The 18430-nt window shown below is 41.5% G+C and overlaps 1 protein-coding gene across 1 annotated transcript; it reads right to left on the bottom strand.

The window, feature by feature from the left end:
- Positions 1-2366: 2366 nt before the first annotated feature.
- LOC306964482 (proteolipid protein 2-like) lies at positions 2367-18092 on the bottom strand. The gene is made up of 5 exons (XM_079558489.1): positions 17941-18092; positions 7831-7986; positions 7321-7419; positions 2901-2997; positions 2367-2823 (listed from the first exon to the last, which is right to left on the bottom strand). The coding sequence occupies exons 1-5, from the start codon at positions 18037-18039 to the stop codon at positions 2810-2812; spliced, it is 465 nt and encodes a 154-aa protein (XP_079414615.1). The 5' UTR covers positions 18040-18092; the 3' UTR covers positions 2367-2809.
- Positions 18093-18430: the final 338 nt, after the last annotated feature.

Below are 18430 nucleotides of genomic sequence, written 5' to 3'. Positions count from 1 at the left end.
TATTATTACGCCTTGCAATATAGCACCCCTTTTGATCCGCTTCGAAAAACGACACGTTTCATTTTGAGTAACCACTCACATAACCTTTTTTAAATTGGGAAAACGTGGAAGAGCTTGGTCGCTTCCAACTTCACCACTGTTTGGGTCCATAGAGGAGAGGAGGAGAGGCTAAATGTCAACAAGATCTTCAGTCTTTTTGCGTGACTGAGTGCACGTGTAAAGACCGGACAGGTTCGCATCAACTCGACTAAGCTCAGGGAGGAACATATCTCAGTATGGAAAAACGGTGGCCTGTTCCTTTAATAGGCACGTTTCACAACAATTTGCAGGATTCACTTGTACAGAAATGCTGGCAAACGAGCCTGCAAGTTCATACATTTAATACCAATACTTTATAGTACAGTATTATACCCAAAAAATGTCAGTTTGCTGCCATCTAGTGGAATAAATGAGTCACATCCCATTCCACAAACAGTGCAATCAATCATCTCATTACATAATACATTAAAAAGCAGCAACAACGCACCTATATTGTTATCATTAATGGCTTTTTATTTCCAAAAGAACTCTCAGTTGAAAGATCATGTTACAAACTGCACAGACAGTAGCCTATAAAATAGTAAGAAAAAAAAAGCAGAAATGTCCTTCGTCTTCATCGTTTGAAAGCTACCCAAAAAAAAAAGGCAAGAAAAGGAATAAAAAAAGGACAGAACTGTGGAGATGAGTGTTGTGAATCTGTGGCTTTAATAGGATAATACAAAACCTGAGCAAAGATTAGAATGTACCAGAAAATGTGCTTGAAATGACAGAGGGTCCATAGCTGTGTAAATGCAAAAAAAAAAAATGAAATGTGTAGCTGAAAAAGTATCACCAATAAGCCCGTTTCACATGCCGTCACGCTTCAATGTTTTTCATGCAGTGCTATTGACTTTCTAGTCTCTGAAAGCCTATGGAGAATTTACCAGATCTCTCCAGAGTATCCAGAGTGTTGCTGATTTCAGGAGATATTTTTTTGGACATTTATATGGTTAGTCTGGTGTTATAAGTGATTTGCCTCAGGTGCACTGTGGAGCGTGTCAGACTGTTTTTAATGCAGTGTAGCTGATACCATAGAGATGCACAAGCCTAAGCTTAGCGACACGAAACTCTTCAAATACAAGAAATGCATGAATTACAAAAAAAGAATATCTCCAGAAATCAGCAACACTCTGGATAACTAGGAATTGAGGCCCTATGTCAAAAATCCTGAAATATCCCTTTAAGAGGACATTCAAAACTGTCCATCATGAAAGCTTCCCCGAACGACATGTCTGTGTTTGATAAAGCAGCTTTTTTTGTCCAAACCAGTGTTAATTTTGACAACATATTTTAATTTATTTTAGTCTTTTGACGAAAATGTAATTTGATTTTAGTCTAGTTTTAGTCAAAAAAAAAAATCTTTAATTTTAGTCTAGTTTTAGTCGACTAAATTAAAGACGAATTTAGTCGACTTTGCATTGATAATATTCATTATAATCATATTTAATCCTGTTCCTCTGCTTCATGGAGCTTCTCTCACATGAACAAAACTCAGAGCTGATCCTTTAGCAGTGAATTTACATGATCTGAGGCTCTTTCAGACGGTCAATAGAAGTTTGGATGATTTTAGTCTCTCCCTTTCATTTTTATTTAGTCTTATTTTAGTAGTTGGCCATTTTAGTCATAGTTTTAGTCTCATGAAAAACTTTTAATTTAGTTTTAGTCCAATTTTAGTAGTCAAAAATAACACTTTGACTAAAATTAAGACTAAATATTTTAGTCGACGAAATTAACACTGGTCCAAACCACAGGCAAACTAACAATTAACGGCTAAAACTCTGGGAAAGTGACAACAATGAGAAGGGCCTATATGTGTTTTTCTGAGACATCGTTCTAAACAGGGGTTTAAAGTGATAACATATGAAAACAGTCACTATTTCGATGTTTATCAATAACAGGAAAAAAGGCACGAGACCCATGTGTGGTTTAACATCAATGTGGACAGGCCAGAATTATGTGGTAGAATCTTTTGTCTTGTAATTGTCAAAATGCCTAGTTCAGAGACACTTGTTAAAATGACAGATATCAACCATGAACCAGGTCAAAGCGTCTGCAAAATCAAAAGTACGAAGCAAATGAAGTGAACGTATGGTTATTACCATTAACGTGCTGCATTCATGATTTAAAAGTGAAGGGCAGGCACAATAAGCTTTAGCTTCTGCCTGCGCCTGGTCATTTGTTGTGTTCATTGTTTGACTTGTATGTTTTGAATGTTTTGAATCATTTGTAAATGACCAAACCGAAATAAACCGAAACCGAAATTCTACCACCGAATTTGTAGCTTCCACTTGTTTTTTGAGCGTTATGGCATCGCCTGACCACAATACATCACGACACATGAACACATTGCCAGTATAATAAAAAGTATCTGTCCGTTAACTGCATACAACAGGTACTACTCTACAGCAGACTGCAGCGAAAGGCCATGCTGCTCATTAATACATTAAAAATCATAGCAAAAATGGTGTCGGGTGTCAGTGGTACATGGAGTTTTACCTGCGAGAAGAAACCCTCACACATTATTTAGACATTATTTAGTCCACTACAGTACAACACAAAAGGCACATGCAGCGCCGCGCAATCAATTCACCGTTACAACATCCACCTCTCGCCTAAAACCTTTTACTGTGACCTGTTCATTACATTGTCCATCTCCTTTTTGCTCCGATTCGTGAAAAACGCCTCCCTTTTTGATCTTCTGCAGCACCTAATACAGGAACGGCCGGACATTTTAAACTCTGTCATCTGCAACGCAAACAAAGACGATGTAAAAAACAACACAGAGTTAAAGACATAGATTGAGTGAAGTAGCATCGTCTCACCAGTAGAGGCCGCTGTGTGTTGCCTGCTGCTCTTGATTCGTAGGTAAATGGTGTATGTGTCATAAGCGAACAGAAGGCCAGCTATCAGACCGAACACCTATACGAAGGTAAAACCACAGTGTTTAATCACTTTTGCTGGGGCTTTTGAGCAGTTATACAAGTATATTAACAATCACAAAAATATGAAGAAATAACCAAGAACACGGCCTGGTAACTCCTATGTAGTTACTATGGCACATCCTGGTACTTACAGAGGTATGTTTAGGTAATTGCAGTGGTACTTCACAGTGAACTTCAGTAGTAATTCCTAGATACTTAAAGTGGTAGTTTCTATGTAATAACAATGTAAGTACTAGATAGGTAGTGGTAAGTAATGGGTACTTAGAATTGAAACTACAAGATACCTAAGTGGTAGTTACTGGGTACTTTTAGTAGTATGTCCTCGACAGTTGCTGGTACTGATATGTCTGTCGCTTATGATTACGATGACTTTATAAAAAACATAACACACGAGTCTCGAGCTTGAAATTCGTTTTGAAATGGTGAGCTCTGTATTGCTAGTCTTTTCTGTGCTACTTATTCCATATCAATAATAAAGAAACTTGTTTCCTTTATGTTGTTTTATAGTCATACAATCCTAACTAAATCAAAAATTATTTCTAGAAATGACCTCTGGATGTATCTAGAAGCATGGCCGTATCTACCATTGAGGTCACCGAGGTCCGGACCTCGGTAAAATTTTAGCTTTTTTTTTCTTTTTTTTTACACATTGAATCCTGCGCAAATGAATGTTGTAAACACGCGCTTCTACAGGCGGAAGAGCCTCTAATTCAGACGTGGATGAGCTTGTTCTGAACCTAAATGTGTCTCACTCTAAAACCGAACCTCATGAGCTGCTTTGGACCCGAGTGCGTAAAACTCGGCGGGGGCGGGGGCGCGGCTGTGCGTCAGCCTCACTACAACAGCAGCGCCTTTAGCATGAACCGCGCCAAAGTTTGATCGAGATGCAGTTTCTTTGCTCTCTGTCATAAAGAGAGAGGAGCCAGTGCGCCGTCAGACTGACGGTGACTCCGATTTCTAACAGTTTTCCTCATTCTGATCCGAGGAGCGAGAGGAGAAGGAGAAGCGTCTGTGCCTCATCATCGCCTCCTCCTCTGCTGCTCACTTTGTTTCTGTCTCATGCAAAGAATGTCCTGCGTATAAATGATCTTCGCTTTAATGAGAGCTTAAACCAGCGCATTCACCTTTGTAGCTCCAGTGGTTTGACAGTGAGGGCGACACAGAGGGGGCGGGGCCAGAGCGCAGTGTCCAAACAAGAGTCTGATGTTCAGAATGAGCCAAAGCAAAACACTCAGCTTTACCCGTTCACACCCACAGCCTCGTTTTCACAACAATTAAAAACTGACATTTTCATTTAATATTTTAGTGTTTATTTAGGACAAGACATTCTTATTGCCTCTCACTCAGGCGAGCAAAACTGTTTGGAAAACCTGCTTCACAGTAATAATGGATGAAATAGACATTAAATAGATATTTTATTTTGTGATATTCATCATGCCAAAGTGGGGGGTATGTGACTCGTCACCTAAAACTTCAGGGGGTGCACGGCTGCACCCGCTGCCCTTGGGTCGACTGATGGAAGTGAGGCCAGTCTGCACCATCTGCATGTCCGACCACCGTCCACTCACTCACTACTACTACTCAGGCTCCTGGTCCCAAACGGTGCAACAAAAAGCCATTTTTGAAAACAGCTTAAGGATGAGACAAACGTGTTTTTGATCACTTAAAATACAGGAAATTACATCTGAATCTTTAAAAAATTCCTGGGGGAGGACCCCCAGACCCCCCGCTTTAAAGAATTATCCGGACCTCACTGTTTTTTACATCCTGGCTACGGCCCTGTCTAGAAGTACCACATTTACTACTGAGGAATTGCTGCAGTAGTGTCCTTGGATTACCACAATAAGTACCATAGATGTACCACATAACTACTAGTAACTACCACTATAAGTACCTAAAGGCACCACTACTATTACTTAAGTTGTGCCACAAAATTTCTAGTAATTACCACTGTAAGTACCATGGACTAACCGGGCCATATTCTTAAGTGTTACCCCAAAGGGTGAATATTTACCAGATTCAAAGCATTATTTCACTGGTTTAGACTTTTCTGGTCAATTTACCTCTCAGTGGTTTAATATTCTGTTCTACATCACTAGATACAGAACAACAATGTTATTTTGCATCACTCTGATTAAAACAAAAACATGTAAATGGAAACAAAATATAGTAATCTTGATTTTAGATTAAGCTGGAGGACTGAGAGCAGGAACTGACACCGTCAATAATCTATACTTATACTGTATGTTACTGTAGCCAGAGTAACATACATTAGCCTGGTTTGTATTATTAACCCCTCAAACAGCACCCACATTTCTTTTTGGCCATGTGCCCACAAGTCATTTCACAACCACTCAAACCACTGCAACTTCCTCAAGTGGGTTACACACATTCTCTAAAAACTACTGACCAATCAGAAGCGTCAGGAAGGAAGGAAGTGCATGATTCATTTGTCTTACTCTTCACAATTGTAAAGCTTGCATCGAAATTAATCTTTGAAATTATTTATCATTACAAGCCATTTCTTTACATATAGTGTAGACCTCTATGTTGGAGTGAACGCTCAGTCATAGGAGCTTTCCATGATAGAAAGTTGTCATTTTGACATGTGTTTTTTTTTAGTTCAGGACGTTTTATCTTTCTTCACAGAAGCTTCCTCTCGCTCATCTGATCAAATGCTGGTATTTACATTCTTCATAGTCCCAATTCTCGTTTACGCTGAGCCAGTTACACTCAAACTAAACAGCTCTGAGCTCGGGCCATACAGTAATTAGGGTTGGGCGAGATGGCCAAAAAATAAAATCTAGATTTTTTTTTACTCAATGACGATTTTAATCGATTTTCTTGTATATAAACTTAAAAAGGTCTCCTGATCTGTAATTTGAAGAAAACTGCTCAGAGTCCTGCTCATTAATACTTCATAATGTAGCTACAATTAGGCCCATTAAGATAAGATAACCCTTTATTTAAAAACATATTTATTTCTAAAATATTCCTCGTCTGCTTTCAAAAGTAAAGCTTCTTAATAAGCCATGGAGTTTTCTCGTCTTCATGCCTCTGCTGTGATTGACAACCGTCTCCATGGAGACTCAAGGGAAAGGGGCGGAGTTAAATGGTCCGCTCAGAGCAGAGTGCGAGAAAGCCACAGGAGCAGACCGGGGGAAAGTCTGTTTTGGCGAAGGAAAACTCCAGCGCATCCTCTTAAAACACAACACGCAGCCTTTGTGAAGCAACAGAAATCGGCAGAAAGTCGCCGCTTCTCCGCATTTCGCTACAGAGCGTCTAAAACGCTGCTAAATTGGCCGCACGTCAGGCGGACATGGAGCGGCGGACTCGATTTTACTCTTTAGCCATTTTCCAAATCGTCTGCGTTTAAAAGAATGAATTAATTGAATTAATTCGATTTATCGCCCAGCCATACAAAGTATACACATCTCTCCGGTTGCCCTTTCCCAAGTATAAGAACAGCTAATAATTAAGGACTACTTCATGTTTCTATCAAACGTTAAGACACTGCCCCCTGTTGTCTGGTGCTGTGAGTACACCCTGTAAATGCGATGTAGATCAATCACTGATGGGATAAACCAGTCAGTGTCCGTGTTAGTTAAGAAGAAGCGCAGGGACCACATCACTTCTGTTCTCAAATCTTCCTCTAGAATACGCTTTACATTCTTGCTGATTCTTTTTAAAAGCTTGCATGATGGCAGGGTGCTAGGCTTAAAGGGGCTAGATGCAGGTTGGCCATTTTATACTCACTACTGCCACCTCAGGTCATATGTGTTACTGCACCTTCTATATGAAGCTCGTGCATGACGGCACTTCAGACCCGAATTAACACCTTTTTGAGTGACAGTGCAGGATTTTTAGAGGCAGTTGTGAACAGACCTGAGCTCATTCTACACATTAGGACATTGCTGTAACATGTATGGGGAGGAAAATACATAATTTTAGCATTTTTAAACTCTGCATAGTCCCTTTAAGATGAGAGGTGATAGGGCCTTTTCTGTGATTGGGCCCCAGTTATGGAATGGTCTACCTTTAGTTAAATGCACTTGTTCTCTCTTGCTTTTGGTACCAATTCATGAGACATTTGGCATCGTTAATAATTGTTTGAATTGTAATTTTTGTACGGTATTGTTTTACTTCATACTTATTCTTTGACTACTCAGCACTTTGATGAGCTTTGGCTGTTTGCTTTGTAAATAAAGTTGATCTGAATTGGTGGACCAGTAACATGCCCTTTATCTAGGTGTAAAGCATGATTATCGTTTTCATTAAAAGTGACAGCAGTGAAACCGACCCCTCCTGCGATCCTGGCACCGTCCCCAGCTCCCCCGATCACACAGATCAGAGACGTAATGATGTACAGGATAGCACCGATGATCGCCCGGAAAAAGTCCTGCACAAAAGGAGAAGCCCGACATCAGTGAGCAACAGGCAGAAGAAATGGCGTGTGAAAAATGCTGAAGTTACTTATGAAATTCCCTCAACATTTCCCTTTTTGTTTGTTGAGGTGTAATCCGGCTGTTTAGCTGACCTCTAACTAAATGCATGTGATTCTTCAATTTTCTTTTTTTTTTTCTTTGATTGAATACAACTTAATATGCAGTATAAACAAAGACAATACTAAGAAGGAACCAATTTTTCAAATATTGTTATTAATATTTTGAACATCTGAAGCGAAAAGATGAAATTGTCAACGCCGAGATTCGAATCCGCGGCGCTGCAATGTGATGGCAGCAGCGTTAACCACTTCAACACCAACTGCACCTCCAATTTCAACTTTAACTTCAGAAGAAAATTAACTCACGCTCCAGAGCCAGTTGACAATGGCGAACTGTTTGTCCAGCTCCATCATGAAGACCACAAAGAAGATTATGGCAATAATCATCTCAACGATCGCCAAAGCGGAATATCCAGTGTAGACGGACGCAGCATAACAGATGATGATGATAAAACTCAGCAACTGGAGAGGAAGAAAAACACAAATTAGATAAACGCAGGACATTAAACACATGGTCACTTTATTAGATTAGTTTATTCCATCACGCAGAAATTCACTTTTTTCCCCCCTGCTAACACAGTCTAAAATGCAGTGTAACTCACAAATGTGTCTTTACTTTTTAAGCGCACTTTTAGGCCATTGTAAAGGACTTGTTTCCGTCCAAAATTAAGACAAAGGTAAACTGGTTGTGCTCAGAGGCAGCCCAGCAAAATGCCCAGTGCTAACGAGCTACAACAGGATGATTCAACTTGCCCTAAAAAACCTTCATGAATCATTGCTGGAGAATGGCAGACGTTAGTTGGGCCTTGGGGTCAGGAAGTCTCCAAAACTACAAGAAAAGGTCGCCAACATTGCCACAAATGCACTGGTACATCATGCTTAAAAGGGGCGAGATGCAAGTTGGCCATTTTCTACTCACTACTGCCACCTCAGGTCATACGTGTAACTGCAGCTTCTATATTAAGCTCGTGCATGACGTGACTTTGGACCCGAAGTAACATCTTTTTGAGTGACAGTGCAGGATTTTAGAGGCAGTTGTGTTGAACAGGTCTGGGCTCATTCTACACATTAGGACATGGCTGGAACATGTAGGGCAGGGGTAGGCAATGTCAGGCCCAGGGGCCAAATGCGGCCCTCCAGCACAGAACCTCTGGCCATAGACTGTATATATTAATGGACGTCTTCTCCTCACTCCTCACCGTTTACCATAATGACCACGGTCGAGGGGGAATTCATGGAGGATTTACAGACTCCTCTTCCCCAGCTCTGACGAAGCATGTTCCTAAAAAGGACATAAGGGCGGGATCTTCACCGTAGACTCGGCCCTTGCGTGGCGTATAGCTCGTGCTGCTCCAATGCTCTAGGGCTGCAACTAACGATTATTTTGGTAATCGATTAATCGACCGATTATTTTTCCGATTAATCAATTAATCGCTTGGCTGTGAAAGGTGCATGGAAATTGCATTTTTTTCAATTTTTTTATCACATAAAGCGAAAGTGGCACCGCTTGAGGACACGTGGATGGAGTAAACTTAAAGTAAACGTTCTTTATGCTCTTTATGCTAATTCTGCTTTCTGATTGGACGAGACAAAGACAGATACTTATGAAATTTATGATGTACAAAACACTGCAGACCCTACCTTCAAAAAACAAAGTAGGTTTTCATCCAAAATACATAATTGTCATGTCGTTTTTGCTCAATTTTAGTCTGTGTTTACTAGAAAACAATTAATCGATTACTGGAATAGTTGACAACTATTTTAGTAATCGATTAGTTGTCGATTAATCGATTAGTTGTTTCAGCCCTATAACAGTCCGACCCTCATTAAGTACGAGATTTCAAAAATTCATATTACGAAAACCAGCCTGGTTTCATAAATTGTGACTAACCCAGCATTATCTCAGGAGGAATATCTAGCCTAGTCTAGAGCAGCCAGCGCCCATTGCCTCTGGCCCCCAAGAAGATTTTGAGAAATATTAATATGCAAATAAGAGATCAAATACCTGTTAAAGTACTGTTAAAATGCGAGAAATAGTATCAGTATTATAAAAATGCCCAGTCGGAACATCCTGCTTGGTCATATATAATGTTAAACAGTGATTCTCTACTGGTGGGTCAGGACCCAAAAGTGGGTCACTGAACCATTTTCAGTGGGTCGCGAAGTCTATAGGGAACTTTTTTTAATATATTTTCCATCTGAAACTGCATGGAAAACACCAATTGTGTAAAATGAATGTTATTGGGTTGTTTTGATCATAATGTCAGTGTTAAAGGGATATCTACTGCTTGTTCAACAAAACCTTGCGTGGAAAATACAATATTTTACACGATATATGACAAATTACAGTTTTATTTGGGTCCTTGGCTTGAGGGCGATGGTGGGTCCCAAAGCCACTTGGGAACCACTGATATAAAACATTGGCCTTTGCAGAAAATAGTTCTTTACTTTCGGCTACAATGTTGAGGTTCAGCCTTTGGGTGTTTTGGCAATGATGAAAATCGGCCCTCATGACGCAAACTTGCCTAACCCTGATGAAGGGGGATGAAAATACATATTTTTTACATAACATTTTTAAACTCTGTATAGTCCCTTTACAGTGTGTTGTTCGGCCTGCACGTAAGCAACAATGTCCAAAAATACCACAAGTTTGAGACTCAACAGTGGCACAAGGCCTTGAAATTCCTCCCCTTAGTGCTACTTTAAATAACCTGATAAAAGAGTTTGTATGACAAGTACATGTTGCCTCTAAGAGAATAAAACATCTCAGTTCACATGAGCACAATACTCTGTGCTCTCAATATATTACTCAATAACAATAGCACTATTGTTCTCTAGCCGGTGATATAAGCTGCTATCTTTACTGTCAAGTGTATGTAGTAAAGGGCATTAATAAAAGGCCAGTCCCAATCATTACTATATTGACTTCTGGACGAGAATATTTAACATATCCTGATGCAGCTACCGCAAGAAATCAAATCCGATATTCTTAATGTGTTATTCTGACAGGGCAGGCTTAAATTTGTCATACGAAATGTGAGGTTTTACATAAGTTTTGTTTCTCCATGACCATATTTTTCCATATGAGGGAAAAAGTACGCTGGTGTTCTCTTCAGTCCGCTCCACTGAAATGCTGCCAGTGCCGAGAGAAGAAACGCAGCCCACGGCTCAGAAATACTATCAGTCATTTTTTTCAATACCTCTTTTGTTGTAGCTGTCAAACTGTGGGTAGATGATTCCAGTCAACAAGGGCACGTGACAGCGATGAAGGAGTGGAAACTTCAAATAAGAGTCAAATGCAGCGGAACATACGACACTGAGTGGGTTAACTGCGCTGATGTTTTTGTGTTTGGGTTGAGGGGGAATGCTGGCTATGTACAGCATCGAGGTCTCGGAGGATCTACAAACAACAGGACTACATTTGGAAGGTCTTATTTGTAAACTGCATCACGTATCATCATCTTATAAAATTCGGACTCATGGATAGCTTGAGCCACTGGGCGATAGTATAGAAGGGTGTGTCCCTGCTTTGCTCTGGCCCCTAAATAGCACCTTTTCCTGGACGGAGGGAATGAGGCAGAGTACCAGTATCCTTGGTAACATTTGTACGGCATTCCAGCGAGTGTAAATCTCTGCCCCACACTTTGAGAACCCCTGCATTCAGCGCATTTTGTCAAACCAGTTTAGAGCAGTGTCAAATGACCAGGACCAATGATACTCTCATGATGTAACAGCCTTACGGTCACTCAAGGCTTAAACCTCCAGAGGTAACTTAAATTTCTCGGTTACACTTCACTGTAGAGCACAGCAATAACAGGTTAACTCAATTTGAAATAGCACAAGAAGCACGGTAACTGTTGATAACAAGGGATAATGAGTGTTGCAGCAGGAAAATACTAATAATGTTGCCTCGTAATCCAGTCTTTACACTGGTTGAGGGCTGGGGCTATGTGTTTGTCCCGTTTCCACGTATAAATACTATATTTAGCATATATACTATTAGCAGAGGAGGGCGGGCTTATGCCGTTGCGGCTCCGAGACTCGAACAGCCTTCCCCCAAGTGTTAAAATGGCCCAGTCTCCTGATGTTTTTAAGTCTTTGTTGAAAACACTTCTTTTTACGCTGGCCTTCAACATGAGCAGGTCTTATGTATTATTTCATGTTGTATATTTACTGTTTTGATTCATTAATTGCACTTTATAATGTTTATTGTACAGCACTTTGGGCAAATGTGGCCGTTTTTAAATATGCTGTATAGATAAAGTTGACATTGACATGCTCGTGTAGGCTCTCAGTTGTACAGGAGTTGTCCATCTTCATAGAGGGTTCTTGAGTCATCTTCTGTACTCTGTGGTTGAAGTGTCAAACATTTCGCCTCTCATCCAAAAGGCTTCGTCAGTGAGTTTAAAAAAATGTGTTAACGAAAAATGTTGGTTTGAAAGAGGAGTCAAAGAAGCATTTTTTTTGAAGAAACAAAGTCCCTTCATGAACTGGGATGGAGGTCTGAGATTGTGTACAGCTGTCTCCTGCGTCCCAGGCCTGGAGGGTAATAATACCAGGAGTAATTTGGCATCCGCGCAGTAATCTTCACTTTACTGCGCAGTAATCTTCACTTTACTGTGCGGATGCCAAATTACTCCTGGTATTATTACGCCTTACAATATAGTTCCCACTTTCATCCGCTTAGGAAATCCACATTGTTTAATTTTGTGTAATTATACTTTGTAGTGGAACACTTCACGTAACCATATTTAAATAGGGAAAAAGTGGAAGAGCTTGGTAGCTTCTATCTTGACCAGTTTTGGAGCTATAGAGGAGAGAGGGAGAGGCTAAATGCTAACGCCGTCTGCGCTGTGTTTACGTGACTGAAGGCACGGGTGAAGATCAGACAGGTCCTAAAGAACTCGTCAAAGCTAAGGTAAGAACATATCTCAGTATGTAAAAACGGTGGCCTATTCCTTTAAAGGGACTAGATTCAAGCTTGCCATTTTTATGCTCACTACTGCCACCTCAGGTCTTGTGTGCAACTGCAGCTTCTATATTACGCTCATGCATGACGGCACTTCAGACCCGAAGTAACACCTTTTTGATTGACAGTGCAGGATTTTAGAGACAGTTGTGGTGAACAGGTCTGGGCTCATTCTACACATTAGAACATTGTTGGAACATGTAGGGGGAGGAAAATACTTAATTTTAACATTTTTAGTATAGTCCCTTTAATAAATGTAAACTGTTTATTGCTTTAAAATACCATCGTACCATTGATAACACACACGGTTTTACCCCAAATACATATTCTTTTTGTCCTGTTACCCAGTTTTCTAATTCTGTTGGAGCATCATCATCATCATCTACTATTATGTCAATTTGAAGTAATACCAATACTTTCACTTGCACATTTCCCCCCCAGTCCCCACCCACATCTGCCCACATCTGTCACGGCGGCCCCTCCCCTCCCCTCTCGGCTCCTAACTCTTACACAAACTGTAGACACATCACTGCTTCATGTGTTTGGCGCGGCTGGCACAGGCTCGCCTCTGTAGCGGCGTGGTCCAGGGGCAGAGACCTTATAGTGCACAAAAGAGTCTCTATTCCGGCTTCACTGAGGGCCCGCAAACTTGTGCTGAAGACACGCAGATGAAAAAAGCCCTGTGCACACAAGAAACAAGCAAATCCCTGACACCTTTCTTCCAAACACAGCAAAGGATCTGTGTCGTTTTGGAGCCAGACGGACCAGTTCACAAAGCTCTTCTTTTGAAAATGACTACAGGGAAATTGTTGTGAATGGTTGACTATATATAGGCAGCAGAGGCAACTTGAGGAGAGGAGGACTAGGAGCAACTCGGTGGAATAAGGCCACACCAAACAGCAACAGTTGCTAAGGGGAATCCTATATAGTGCAGCGGTTTTCGGAGCTAACTGCGGCTGAAGTGACGTCGCACACAAAGCTAAAGTGGAAATATCTTCTCATACTGTAGGTCTTGCACACGAGTTGCTGGCATTCCCTCCCATTTTAACTATTTCCTCCCCCGCGCCATACACAGATGTGAAGATTGATAGAGCTCACAGTGAATATCGCAGAGGAGGGTTTCTTATCTGTCGTCTGTAGTGGGGCGCTCTACAATTAAGGATGTTTCACCTCTAAGTAATAGAAAGTCAAAAGAATGATGCATGATTTCAGGGTAATCCAATCTCTAAAATCTGAAATGTTGCAGGTCACATAATATTGGTTAGAAATACAAGATGTCAAAGTGCATATATGGCAGGCCACTAATCTTACAGGATAGTTAGTCAACACAATATCCAGTAGCAGTGACAGTGGCTCAGATGGTAGCGCAGATCGACTTATAACCAAAAGTTCGAATCCCGTCTCCCTCGGTTGTAGACTCTAACTTCACCTTCCTGTGTGAATGTGGCGAGTTGAGGGGTTTGTGGGTGTCAGAGAGGCTGATGGTGCAGCCTCACGTCCATCTGTCTACCCCAGGGCAGCTGTGGCATGCCACCACTAGCGTCTAAGTCCAGCCCAGGCCCAAATGTGGCACTCAGACCTTTCATTATTCCACTCAATTAGAACAACAAGCCTAAATGAAGGTGTGGGGCACAGTTTGAACCTCTCTCAAATGCACCCGGGTGAATGTTTCACTACACTGACCACCGATCTTTGGCCCTTCACACTGTATACACTTCCGATATGCGGCCCTCGATGAAAAAGGTTTGGACACCCCTGGTCTAGTGCATGAATAATGCAATTTAAAGCATTTTTGCTCTAGAATAGTGCAATATATGCATTATTATCATATAGATTTAGCTAAATTCTTTACTAGGTTTTCTCTGGTTTGGTACGTTTTGTAATAACCTTTTTTTTCTCATTAGAAATTGGGCACTGGATGTAGCATAAGAAGGCTACGGTATCAACGGGCCATGAGCGAGGCACAGCATGGTTTTCTATCTTTCCCTTTGTGTGACTAATGCTTTAGAACAAGAAATTGACTGTGTTATCTTCAAAGTAAAGCTATGACTGATACTATCAAATTAAGTGATAACATGAAAACCTGCCAAAGTCACTTTAAATGTAAAGGATTTCATATTATTGTGATATTTTGGAGTTGTTCCTTAACATGTGTTCATATTGGCCAAAGTTTGAGTAGAACAGCACAGCAGAGTGTGTGACTCACCCAAACTTATTGCAGTGCAAACAAATGTGCACTAAATGGGTGTGTGGCCTGACAACTGTTTTCAATTCATCTTCAAGACCAGTCATGCTCCTGCACAGAAGTCAGTCAAGCTAAGTAATATCAGAGAATTTTACATCTTGGGAGTGTCGAGACATGAAAAATGTGAGTTGAAATGCATTGGGGTTTTAGCCTTTGGACATATGGACTTCCCATTTCCCCTGTTAGGCGTGATAGAGGTTGGGCTACATACTCAGTGCTGGGAGTGACATTATGGTCACACTGATTAAAGCCATAAACATGCAGTAATGACAGTCACTTTCCTGTTATGTTCTCAGACCTGTTAATTTACTGTATGTAGGTCAGATAAATTGCCTGATATCATTCCTGTATAAGTCATGGATGGTAACCAGGAAGGTCCCACTGAGATTCAGAATCTCCTTCGTACATGTCTTCAGTGTATTGGACCCTGAGGAAGCCTACACAGAAATGGGCAGAACACAAAAACACCTGGCCCAGAATCTAACCCGGGACCTTCTAACTGTCGGGCACGAACACTGACTTCTCTCAAAGTCTCTCAAAGTCATGCCTGCATTCTTTGTTTGGGGGTAAACTTCACACATAACCTTGAATTTTTTTTCTCCAGTGTGGGTGGTACAGCTACTACTGGAGCGGCTCATTCGTCGGGTTTAAAAGAGATAGACTTCTGTTTTTATGCAAACGTGGGAGACAGTGTTAAACTTACAGCAAGATTATGGGAGGATCTTCAATGGGCTGCACATTTGGTAAAGTCGAGTTAATTTGTCTAAAATGTCAAACTAACTATGTAAATAAGTGCAGTGGTTAGTAAGATTACGGTAAAATGAAGCCAGCCATTTCCTATTACTGTGCTCATAATACAAACAGTCACCCATGTGTATCTTGTGATCAAGGAGACCAAAACACCACACAGGAAGCAGTTGTGTGTTGAGCCAGGAAGTGAAAGAACCACACATGGATCATTTTCATAATAAATTCTAATTCAATCTACTATGTTGCTGTACTATGCATGATATCCTGACATTAAAGAGGGGGTATTATGCTTTTTTCAATCACATAGCACCAGTCTATATCACACTACAATGATGACGAAACCTTCTGCTGGTCTGTTAATGCAGTAAATTAGAATAACTGCATTGTATAAAATTGCTCTCTCAAAATGGCTGTAGTGAATGTCTTGAAAAAGGCCTCTGTCTCTTTAAGAACCTCTGACCCTTTCAGACACGCCCCCTCCACACGCTGTCTGCGTCCGAAACGAGGAGATTGGTAAGAGCTCTTACGCCAAACCGAATGTGCGTCAGCGTCCGCCATGACAAGATGCTTCCGAATTGGGCTGTCAGTTAGGAAATGTCTCAACTTATATAGCACTTTTCCACCTACATTAGGCACTCAAAGCGCTTTACAGCAAGGATCCACTCACCCGTTCATACTCTCATTCATACACCAATGTACGCAGACACTGGGGGCAATGTGGGTGAAGTGTCTTGCCCAAGGACACAACGACAATGTGCACTTTTAGGAGGTGGGATTCGAACCCCCGACCTTCCGATCATGAGACGACCCTCTCTACCATCTGTGCCACTGTCGCCCCAGTGTTAGGAAAAGGAGCCTCGATGCTAACTATCATAGCCACTTTAGCATAGGGACCTGGTGCTAACTTACCGGTGATTAGGAGCTATGTGCCATCCCACAAGCCACTGCGCCAAACCCCCCACCCCCCTCGGCCCCACCCTCGAGTGATTCATGCGCAACCACTGTTGATTGACAGGTGCACATTTAATAATAAAAATAATAATAATTATAAAAAATAAGATTCTGCACAAGCCAAACTTTATAAAAGTGATAAATCCATGTTGTCGTCCCCACAGCTCAGTCACATGTCAGTGTTAAAGAGGAAACTCAGTAAACGGATTAAATGCTTTTGTTTTCATTTAGTAGAAACTTAAGCCATATGGATCATTTCCTACTGTAGCTTTAAGAAACAGCTGTTGAAATAAAATAACACTAAAGGGAAATGTATGGATCATTTGGATTTCTTTTCTCCTTAAATGTCTTTGTTTGGACACTATGTTGTTGTTGGACACTGTACAGTAGGGGGCGACATGCGCTTTTGTTTGGCCTGCACTCCACCAATAACTTTAAAGAAGAAGAAAAACAGTTGTTGGTGATGTCACTTCCCCTTCCCCTGTTTCAAAATGCTGCTTAAGTTCTAGTTCACTAACTGCACAGATCTAACAGTCGACCCCATGAAAGGTTAAGGAGTTAGTTGCTAGTGTTAATGCTTAGAGGCTATAATTTGATGGTTTCAGACGCAGCCTGTGGCATCAGTGGGTGAGGAGCAGTGGTCGGTTACTCTGCTGAGGTGACAAAAGCTCGGAGGCGTCTCCAGGAGGTGGGGGCGTTCCTGGGAGGACTCAGGCAAACCTATCCCTAAAATGGCCGCCATCAGAGTTTTTACAGATTACTCAAAAATACGTGAATGTGCCAAGGCAACACTTCAGGCATGTTTTAAATGAGGGAATGACATATTAACATGACGTAAAGCTTGAAAAAGTCGATTTTGCATATACCTCCCCTTTAAAAGACTAATTTTGGGAGATGCTGCTTCTAAATGGTATGAGTGCACTATATGAATCATAGTTATTGTAGGGCCGAATTATTTTTAACTGTCAGGTCACAACCAAAGTTCAACCAGGGTTTATTTAGGTCAGGAGTTAACCATAAAGGAACCAGGTGTTGAAAAAAACTAACCACATCTAAACCAGTTGCAGGAACTAAATCTGACCAAAGAAACAAACCAGGACCAAATATCAACAGAGAGAGCTACGCCCACGCGCCTCACAGCGTTAACCCATTTGACCCCTCGCCTCGTTGCGTCTCTGACTGTGACACTTCTGGATCATCGGCGCCAAATGGGAAGAAGTGAAACGCGGAGACAACAGGTGGAAACCCTTAACCCCCTGCGCCTGATCCGAGAGCCCACAAACCGCGTGCCTATCATTCTCTCAGCTCTTCTCTGCAAAAAACCACACATCGATATAAAACGAGCCAATGAATGAGCAACAAGTAAAGTGCCATCAAGCGTTTGTGTGAGGAAAATCAACACCACATGCACATAAATTAGTCATAGTAATGAGTAAATGCGGCGTTTTACAGTATGTCTAATGCGCATTGGGAGGAAAAGCACCGCTATTTTTCCACTTACTATTTCTGCCGCGAGGATGGTGCCTTTCTGGGTCTTCACGTAACTTTTTAACTTCTCCACAAAGCCGACGCCGGAGTTGGTCGCAGTAGTATCAGCCATAATGTAACCTCACGCAGATGTACGAGGCTATATGATTTTACAATTGCGCGTTGTTGTAGTAGCCGAGTGTAGCTTTGGTCAGAGAATCGAGAGAGCGCGCGCATGAACAAACTTGTCCTGCTGTATGGGACGTCGCTCTGAAGTTCAGCGTCGGTTGATCTTCTTTCTGCTCTGAAATGTGCAAAAAAAAATGTAAATAAAGATGAGCATCAAAATAAAAATCCCCGGGTTCGGCTGTGAAGGGAGCTGCACGGAAAGTCTGCCGTGGCTGGTCTGCGTGCGCGAGGGAGGGAGGGACGACGGGCCACGGGGCGTTGGCTTTCACTTTTCTCCGGGGGGAGTTGGGGGGGGGGGTTGTTGGCACTTTGGCACCGCTGGGACGGGGCGAGCT

The sequence above is a fragment of the Gobius niger genome (assembly GCF_951799975.1).
Source record: "Gobius niger genome assembly, chromosome: 6".
NCBI lineage: Eukaryota > Metazoa > Chordata > Actinopteri > Gobiiformes > Gobiidae > Gobius > Gobius niger.
The sequence above is the reverse complement of the archived record's forward strand: the minus strand, read 5'-3'. Positions and strand labels throughout refer to the sequence as shown.

Coding starts and splice junctions, on each gene's coding strand:
- LOC306964482 (XM_079558489.1), bottom strand. CDS start 18,039: ATGGCTGATACTACTGCGACCAACTCCGGCGTCGGCTTTGTGGAGAAG. Junction 7,420..7,830: donor TTGTCAACTGGCTCTGGAGC/GTGAGTTAATTT, acceptor CCTTTTGTGCAG/GACTTTTTCCGGGCGATCAT. Junction 2,998..7,320: donor GTGCCAGGATCGCAGGAGGG/GTCGGTTTCACT, acceptor ACCTTCGTATAG/GTGTTCGGTCTGATAGCTGG.